This window comes from Camelina sativa, chromosome 18, assembly GCF_000633955.1.
Source record: "Camelina sativa cultivar DH55 chromosome 18, Cs, whole genome shotgun sequence".
NCBI lineage: Eukaryota > Viridiplantae > Streptophyta > Magnoliopsida > Brassicales > Brassicaceae > Camelina > Camelina sativa.
Window position 1 is genome coordinate 8,068,489 of NC_025702.1, and position 9,438 is coordinate 8,077,926.

Here is a 9,438-nt window from a genome sequence, read left to right on the forward strand (position 1 = left end):
CTTAATGTGTTTGTATATAGATATTTTTCTAGGTGGTGGTAAAAAATATATTTGTAACATATAATATACTCAGGTGTAAACCGAACCCGGTCCGAACCCGAAGTCTAGAAATATCCGATCCGAACTTAAACGTATACCCAAATGCCGAGGCCTAGTTTCATTAATACGTTCATTCCAAAGTTAAATCTTTTCCTTTTTGAGATAAAATGTCTTTTTTTGGTCACCAAATGTTGCAAATCTCTATAACAATAACAACACAACATATTATTTTACAAATTTATTTACATTAAATCAACATGTTCGTTTAAATAAAATCAAAAAGATTCAGAAGACTCGTTCGATTTCTGGTCGAGCTCAATCCCGGTTTATCTGATGGAATTCAATCCGGTCGATCACAAAATTATCGAAAACCGAACAACAAACTAAAACGGCGTCGCTTTGTGTTGTAGTCTGTGTAATCAGAAAAACGCAGCTAAATTCTTCGTCCTCTCTCTCATTCCCACCATTAGCATTAGGGCTCTCTCTAAATTTCTCAGTCTCTTTGTATCGTCATCGATCTTTCGCAGAGCTCAAGAGGGTAAGTTTCTCTTCTCTCTCTACCTGATTCTTCAAGTAAATTTCAAAACATGAGACCTCCATGAGCTGTCTATAACAACGATTCCAGCTTAATCTAGCTGCTTCTACAGTGCTGAATTGTGGGTTTTCTTTGTTAGCTGTTTTTATAGAGAGTAGTGTTCGTTTCTAACTGATGAAGCGATAAAGCATCAATCTTTTTGTGTGTCTATGTGATTACTAACACTGTACAATGGAAGTTGGAACCTTTGACCTTGTTTTCTTTAAAATTCCCAATTCAGTAGTTGAGTTTTGGTTTCTTTATGTTTAGCAGCGGGTTCACTATGGATGCGGTGGGTGAAGGTTCTTCTACTCAAAAGAATGAGGTAGGAGAGAAGCCTGTGATTGTTAGAGTGAAGCGAAAAGTTGGACAGTCTTTGCTCGATGCTTTCTGTAAGTTTAATCTCTCTCTCTCTCTCTCTCTCTCTCTCTTTGCTCGATGTGCTCTGTTTTGATCTTTGGTAGTGGATCTCTCTGTTTGTAGCTATTGTGTGAGCGGTGAAAAACTGATATTGTTTTGGCATTTAGGGTTGGAGATAAATGAAAGACCACTCAAACGGCAGACTCTGGCTTTATCACAGCTTTCTATTTCAAATTCAGGAGAGAAAGGTAAATTCTATATGTATCTCTGGATCTTTATGATTGTGTGATTATGGTTTGGACTCAGTGAAACTTCAGTATTGTTTATGTGGATACAGGTTCTTCTGTGTCAGAGGACGTAAAACCGAAGAAGGTGCTAGTGCGGCATTTGGAGACAGTCACAGACTCTGATACCACGGCTGACATTATCCACTCTTTCTTTGTTAGTGAACTTTCTTATTCTGGTTGAGTTACAAACCCTGCACGTTATTGTTGTTGTTTGTTTGTTCTGATAGTCATCATTTTTGTTCTGCAGGAGTCTGATCTTAATGACAAAAGTGGCAGTAAAGGAAAGTTTGAGGAGCGGAAATTTTCTTTCAAGAAAGACAATGTACATTGTTTCATTTTTTGTTTTTGTTTTCAGGACTCTTAGTCCTAATTCCAGATTCTCGATCTCTTGACCTTTGTTCGTATAATGGTTTAATTCCTTTTCGTTTTGGCCTGTAGAGAAAGGAACAGCGCCTGACCAAAGCTGTGCAACAGCAACAGGTATCTGCCTATTGGTCAAACAGTTTCTCTGAGATAAACATCTTAGGAGAAGATCTAATACCATTTTAGATAACTAACTTGAGACTTCGGTAATAATTTAGATTGCTGCAGAGAATGCTCGGTTTGAGCAGATATGGCGGAGTAGGAATGGAAACACGGAAGGCATCCATGATAGGTGTCATTTCTATGACGTTCTTCGTGTTGATGCTGAAGAAATACGAGACAATGCACAAGAGTAAGTTCCCTAGTAATGTGTATTTGTAATTGAGATCTCAGATTCAGAAGTAGTTTAGCTGTAGTTGAAGAATCACGGCATTTTAAAGTTGCACTCTTGTTCTGTAGGGTTACTTCCTTGGAGGACCAGATAATGCTCGCTAGTTTCTTGCCTCTTCTCAGAGAGTGTATTCCAACAGCAGCTGAAGAGATTGAGGCTGATATTCATTCTAGTCGCACCGAAGAATATGTTTATGACTATTATGCTGTGAACGAAGAGATGGATGTCTGCGAAGATAGTTCCAAGAGCCAGTTTCCTCTGTGCGTATTCGTTTTCCCGAGGACTACTTCACTTTGTCTCTTGTGTCACCTGCTAATATGAGTTGTTGGGTCTTTTTTTTTCAGTGTCATAGTCGAGGATGAAGAAGACTTCTGCGATGGACCTGATGAATCAGACTACGACTCTGATGATTCCAATGGTACACTTTTTACCATCCATATGTTTTATATCCACTCTTAATTAACTAGAATCTCGTAGTTCTGGTTTTGTGGCGTTTGGTTTTTGTAGCGCTCTTAATATCTTTTATCATTATGAGTTAACATTGAGCAGAATTATCACTGGCATTGTTGAGCATTGATGGTTGTCTACTGTGTAACATAGAAACCGGAAGTCAAGAAAGAAGTAATCCTTACTATTTTTTTATTTGCGTGACTCAGCTGAAGAGCACCCAAAGAACGATTACTCAGAAGAGATCTCTGAAGACGAGGAGGAAGAAAAAAAAGAAGAAGATGATGATGATGAAACAGATGAAGAAAAGAGTGAATCCTCTGATGAATCAGAAGACGAGGAGACTGCAGAAAGACATGTGAGAAGGGTCCTTGGAGACGACGAGTTTGATGATTATGAAGATTATGGAGCGGATGCGGATGGATATGGGGACAGCGATGAGGAGTTCGAGTCTAATAAATGGTCTTACCGATGAGTTTTGTGTACTTAATGAAGATTATGCTTGTGTTATATTCTGATTAAGAGACAGTGAAGACCATTAGTGGTAAGGCCGTGGATCAAAATTGTTGACTCCACTGTTAAACAAAAGTAACCAGAAGTTGGTAGCTCGCTTAGATGTCCGTTAAAAATAATGTGTGTCCAGAAGTGATGCATTATGAAATTAGATGCTGATATTGTTTATATTGAAAGGGATAACATATTTCTTTATGATAAAGAAGTTAAACATACAGTATTGGATCCAAGTAGGCATGATGGAATCTAGAAGAAACAAAGGAAAGAGCCTACTGTTTGGAATCAGACTTATTCTTGTATTAGACTTTGTGACTATGTAGAGAGACGAACAGAGGAAATTTTACCAACACTAGGACCGGTTTTAGCCGGATCAAGAGGGAAGTAAAAAGGATAAAACTCGTACCGGACATAGCAACTACTATACAAAACACGACAACCCTTCTTGTTGTGGCAAGTTGTCATGAAGCTCCCGACAGCAGTTGCAAAGCACTGAGCGCAATCCAACTCGGATAAGTCCCTTGTGCATTGGACCAAACCGTTTAGTGTCGCAAAAGGTGTCAGCTTTGTCTTACCTTTACCTAAACCTTGACTCTTAGGCAAAACCGCCTCAGACCTTATTTTGTCAAAGAGTGCCCCAAGCTCATTATCGAACGTTTTGGGATCGGTTTCGGTTACGTTAGCAACGTTGTAGTATATAAGACCAGCGCCCGTATCAAGTTTCCCTATGAAATTCTCTTGGCTGTAACGTAAGAAGCAGAAGTCGTACAAGATCCTTGAGTCGGATTGGTTAGGACAGACTTCTCGGATTTTCTTGGCCGCGTCTTGGATGCACGTCGAGCAATCGGTCTTGCTGATGTCTCCTCTACATTGAGCAAGTCCATAAACTTTCTCTTTGTCGTTGTAACTTGAGGAAGTTGTGGTCATGAAACCTTGCGAAGGAGTCTTTGAGACAAGGGTAGCGAGAAGAGAATCGATGTTCTTGGAGACTTTACTGCTTGCTGATATGTTTGAATTTTTGTTGCAAAGATCCCATATTGAATCTGCTGCTCTGCAGCTACATACAAGAGCCAATAGAAGGAAACACTTCACAACTAATGTCTTCATTATTATTTTTAATAAAATTTATACTTTCTTTTGAGGTTTATCTTGTGACCTGTGTTCACAATAAGGATTGAGTCTTATATTTTATAACCAAAATGTTATCTATTCTAGAACGTGATATCTATAGAAGTCGGTCAAAACGCACATAATCAGCAAGTGGAAATTATTGTTTATGAATTTAAAAAGAAAATACAAAATTCAATTTGTTGACCGAGTAGACTCTATATGCAGCCAAAAACTTGTGAGTTTATGACCAATCAAATCAGGAGATAAACATTATAGTTTGGTCAACTTAACCTCGCCCTACGACTTTGGTATTTTGTAATTTTTATTGTGTGACAAATAAGTTTTTTAGATAGGAAAAGATAAATAATTTAGGTGGAAGATTCCAAAATGGCATCACATGGGGTTAAAATGAATGGAGCAGAAATTGTTGACTGTAGGTATGTTATGGCTTCTTTTATATATTCAAAACGTCAACGTTAACGCCAAAGTGGCGCAACATCGACCACTTCTCTCTTTAAAAGTCTTTAATGAGTGCTACTAATAAATAATAGAGTTTATTGCACCTACACCGACTTTGGGGTGAAATTATTTCACAAAAACATACTTTCTAAATTCACTATATTTTCTTAAGTTCATGTTTAAGTGTTCTTTTTTGTTGGATAATTTTGTCTCCAAGAAAAGAGATGGTAAGAGGTTTAAGTTACCTATACTTTATGTTGGTTTATTCTCCACCGTTAAATTAGGGGTTTTCAACTGTGTTAGTAGATGAAAAAAATGTTTGTAGATAAGAAACAATATTGGAAGGTAGGGTTTCTGTCCCCGTGAACGAGACATGGCTGCGCAGGTAGGATCTAGATTTTGTGTGGATAGGGTCGAAAAAAATCAGTTGTGTAAGTGGTTCGTGGATGGCTGTCAAATTAATCTTTGATTTTTGATGCAGGGTGAAGATCCTAGTTTCTGTATCGTAATATCCAAGAGCGGGTGTTTTTCTAAGGACGGCGTATGGAGTTTCAAAGTGGACGATAAACTTTTGTCGCGTGTTGTTCCATTGTATGTGACGACAAGGTTAGGAGAGTTAGAAGTTTCGGTTGTTGAGGAATTCGGTTTGGTGGAGAAGATGTAACGCCTGCGTCCCGCGATCCTAAAGGGGGGGCAGGTTAATTTAAGGAAATTGATACCTAAATGAGCTTAAGTAGCTAAGCTACTAGCTCAACCAGCTGGAATATGAGCTAAACGAACTCGATGAACAAGTTAGCTCAGCTGCGGACAGCTCTCGGTTAGCTACAGACAACTCGACCAACTGCCGACCAGCTAGTGTCAGCTCGTCCAGCTAGCGTCAGCTCGACCATCTAACGGTCATGGGACGCGGTGACGAACGGTCATGGCAAAACAGGCACGACCGGACAAGCACGACCGAATGTACACGATCGAACATGAGCGATCGAACGGTCTTGTCGGACATGTGCCTTTTGGGATCTAGACTTCGGCGAGGACACTATAAATAGAGGGCATGGCCTTCATTCCAGGACACCATCATCCATCCATCGTCCATCTATGCCTAAGAAGAAAAGGGGGTGTGGCTCGGCGAGTACTTCGATACTCGTCCAAACTGATGCGAATGCTACCTCTTTGTCGACAGTACGATGAGACGAGCAACGGTTCGACATATGGGTCGAACTGATCAAAGGATAAGCGGTGGTTCGACAATGCAGTCAGATCGATCGAAAGGTCATTGACGACACGCGTCAATGGACGAATTGATCAAGGGTTGGTTGGTGATTCAATCGCTAGTCGGATCGGGTGATCAAAGGATCAACGTTACGAGCCGAAAGTTGGATTGATCAGTCGGGTGGTCGACAAATTGTTCAGAAGTATCGGGCTGGTCTATGGATGATCGACGATTCGATTATGGGGTTGGATTATTCGATCGGACCTGGCTCTGATATCAAGACCGACAAGTCGACGAAGTTCAATGGTATGACCGATGGGTCAACTAATGTCACGTCTAGTGCCAAGCTTCAGGAACACGAGTGGTTCGGGAAGCCGATAGCGCAACCAATCACCGTGCACTGAAGGGACTATAAGTCCCCATCTCTAATGTGTAAAGTCTGTGGGTTGGTTGGTTCTATGGCCTAGTCACAAAGAGATGGGTCATGGGTAAAGTTACATTCCGCTGCGTATAAGGTTTACGAAGCAAGTTCGCAAGCCAAAGCTAAATAAATGGGTTAAATCAATGGATGTTTGGCCGGGAAAAAGGCCAAACGGATGCCGTGATCGCGGACACCGGGAAGTCTGGGTCGGGGTCTTTCAAGTTGGTATCAGACATGCGCGATCCTGTGAGGACGTATGCAAATGTTTTATGTGTTTGGACAAAATGGAAATCTCTGATAAGATCGAAAACATGCTTGGGAACAGGAAAGTGTTCTCCAAGATGCGCTCGTGAATCGAGCGATTGTTCAAAACGTCGAACACATAGCACATCGGCCAAAAGATCATGATGGATCGACCAAAGGTCGAGAGAAGTATCGGGAAAGAGTCGACCAAAGGTCGAGAGAAACATGGACCAAAGGTCCAGGAAATGACGACTGAGTCCAGGGAGGACCATGGTCGGGAAATTGTCCTAGTAGGAATGAAACTAGGACGGGAAAAGACTTGATCTATTCGGAGATTGACCAAGATTAAGCAAAACAGATTGCGCCGTGAAAGACGTAGATCAATGAAAAATGACCAAGTCTTAAAAAGAGTAAGATCGAGAATAGATTGAGTCTCAAGTGGACAAAGGTCGGGAATCTCTACACCCAACAAATTTGAGGACGAATTCATTTTAAGGGGGGTAGATTTGTAACGCCCGAGTCCTGCAATCCTAAAGTGGGGCAGTTTGTTTTAAGGAAATTGATAGCTAAATGATCTTAAGTAGCAAAGCTAAGAGCTCAACCAGTTGGAATATGAGCTGAACGAGCTGAACGAACTCGATGAATAAGTTAGTTCAGCTGCGGACAACTCTCGGTCAGGTAGGGACAGCTCGACAAGCTGCCGACCAGATAGTGGAAGCTCGTCCAGCTAGCATAAGCTCGATCAGCTGCAAGCCAACTTCCACTAGCTCGACCAGTTACCAAAGAGCTCGACCGAACTCGACCAGCTCGACGGTGGTGGACAGTATTCGAGTCAGCTGGCGAGCTCATGGGCGGTCATGGGACGCAGTGACAAATGGTCATGGCCAAACAGGCACGGCCGGACAGGCATGGCCGAATTTGCAAGATCGAGCGGGAGCGATCGAACGGTCTTGTCTGACAGGTACCTTTTAGGACCTAGATTTCGGCCAGGACACTATAAATAGAGGGCATGGTCTTCATTCCAGGACACCATCATCCATGCATCGTCCATCTGTGCCTGAGAAGAAAAGGGGGTGCGGCTCGGCGAGTACTTCGATACTCGTCCGAACTGATGCGAATGCTACCTCTCTATCGACAGTACGATGAGACGAGCAACGGTTAGACATATGGGTCAAACCGATCGAAGGATAAGCGGTGGCTCGACGATGGAGTCTGACCGATTAAAATGTCATTGATGATCCGCATCAATGGACGAATCGATCAAGGGTTGGTCGGTGATTCAATCGCTAGTCGGATTGGGTGATCAAAGGATCAACGATACGAGCCGTAAGTTGGATTGATCGGTCGGATGGTCAACAAATCGTTCGGAAGTATCGGTCTGGTCTATGGAGGATCGGCGATTCGATTATGGGGTCGGATCATTCGATCGGACCTGGCTCTAATATCAAGACCGACAAGTCGAAGAAGTTCAATGTTATGACCGATGGGTCAAGTAATGTCACATATAGTGCCAAGCTTCAGGAACACGAGTGGTTCGGGAAGATGATAGCGCATCCGATCACCGTGCACCGAAGGGATTATAATTCCCTATCTCTAATGTTTAAAGTGTGTGGGGTTAGTTGGTTGTATGGCCTAGTCACAAAGAGATGGGTCATGGGTAAAGTTACATTCCGTTGCGTATAAGGTTTATGAAGCAAGGCGCAAGCCAAAGCTAAGTAAACGGGTTAAATCAATGGATGTTCGGCCGAGAATAATGCCAAATGGATGTCGTGATCGCGGACGCCGAGAAGTCCGGGTCGGGGTCTTTCAAGTTGGTATCAGAGCATGCGCGATCCTGTGAGGACGTATGCAAATGTTCTATGTGTTCGGACAAAATGAAAATCTCTGATAAGATCGAAAACATGCTTGGAAATAGGAAAGTGTTCTTCAAGATGCGCTCGTGAATCGAGCGATTGTTCAAAGCGTCGAACACATAGCACATCGGCGAAAAGGTCGAGATGGATCGACCAATTATCGAGAGAAGTATTAGGAAAGAGTCAACCAAAGGTCCAGGAAACAACGACTTAGTCCGGGGAGGACCATGGTCGGGAAATTGTCATAGTAGGAATAGAACTAGGATGGAAAAAGACTTGATCTATTCGGAGATTGACCAATATCAAACAAAATAGATTGCGTTGTGAAAGACGTATATCAAACAAAAACGACCAAGTCCTAAAAAGAGCAAGATCGAGAATAGATTGAGTCTCAAGTGGACAAAGGTCGGGAATCTCTACACCCAACAAATTTGAGGAGAAATTCATTTTAAGGGGGTAGATTTGTAATGCCCGCGTCCCGCGATCTTAAAGGGGGGGCAGTTTGTTTTAAGGAAATTGATAGCTAAATGAGCTTAATTAGCTAAGCTACTAGCTCAACCAGCTGGAATATGAGCTGAACGAACTCGATGAACAAGTTAGCTCAGCTGCAGACAGCTTTCGGTTAGCTACGGACAGCTTGATCAGCTGACGACCAGCTAGCGTCAGCTCGTCCAGCTAGCGTCAGCTCGACCAGCTGCCAGCCAGCTACCACTAGCTCGACCAGCTGCCAAGGAGCTCGACCGAGCTCGGCCAGCTGGATAGTGGTCGACAATGTGCGACTCAGGTGGAGAGCTCGTGGGCGGTCATGGGATGCGGTGACGAACGATCATGGCCAAACAGGCACAGCCGGAGAGGCTCGACCAAATATGCACGATCGAACATGAGCGATCTGTAACATCCATGAACCGAAATTCCAGTTTAGGGATTGCATTGGTCGATGAAATACATGCATTGGTCGATGCAAGGTCGATTTTGTGCGTGCGAGTTTAAGTTAAACGCTGCATTTTGGGTAAAGCAAAACCCTTAACTCGAGTTTTTGCCTCATTAGTCGTGTTTAGCCGCTTTTGAGAGAAAAGAAAAGAGAGAAGCTTCCTATTGTTATTGGTGATTTCTGGTGATTGGAGGCATTTCCTGTAGATATCTGTAGCTGAGGTTGTTGTAGAAGCTTCCT

At 42.6% G+C, this 9,438-nt stretch overlaps 2 protein-coding genes and 1 long non-coding RNA gene across 4 annotated transcripts; 1 reads left to right on the forward strand and 2 right to left on the reverse strand.

Moving 5' to 3' along the window:
- LOC104760832 (RNA-directed DNA methylation 4) lies at positions 356-3,125 on the forward strand. Of its 2 annotated transcripts, none has more exons than XM_010483802.2 (10): positions 356-577; positions 884-1,005; positions 1,141-1,221; positions 1,311-1,414; positions 1,508-1,582; positions 1,699-1,740; positions 1,842-1,975; positions 2,083-2,274; positions 2,359-2,432; positions 2,671-3,125. In XM_010483802.2, exons 2-10 carry the CDS (start codon positions 897-899, stop codon positions 2,934-2,936), a joined length of 1,077 nt encoding a protein of 358 aa, XP_010482104.1. In that variant the 5' UTR covers positions 356-577; positions 884-896; the 3' UTR covers positions 2,937-3,125. The 2 variants fall into 2 exon arrangements, with proteins under 2 accessions (XP_010482104.1, XP_010482103.1); XM_010483801.2 differs by having other exon boundaries at positions 357-577; positions 887-1,005.
- LOC104760831 lies at positions 1,691-1,910 on the reverse strand. Its single transcript, XR_763039.1, has 2 exons — positions 1,819-1,910; positions 1,691-1,723 (listed from the first exon to the last, which is right to left on the reverse strand). It is a non-coding gene; the product is annotated as an uncharacterized LOC104760831 (long non-coding RNA).
- Positions 3,111-4,137, reverse strand: LOC104760830 (cysteine-rich repeat secretory protein 55-like). Its single transcript, XM_010483800.2, has one exon. It carries the CDS (start codon positions 4,076-4,078, stop codon positions 3,287-3,289), a length of 792 nt encoding a protein of 263 aa, XP_010482102.1. The 5' UTR covers positions 4,079-4,137; the 3' UTR covers positions 3,111-3,286.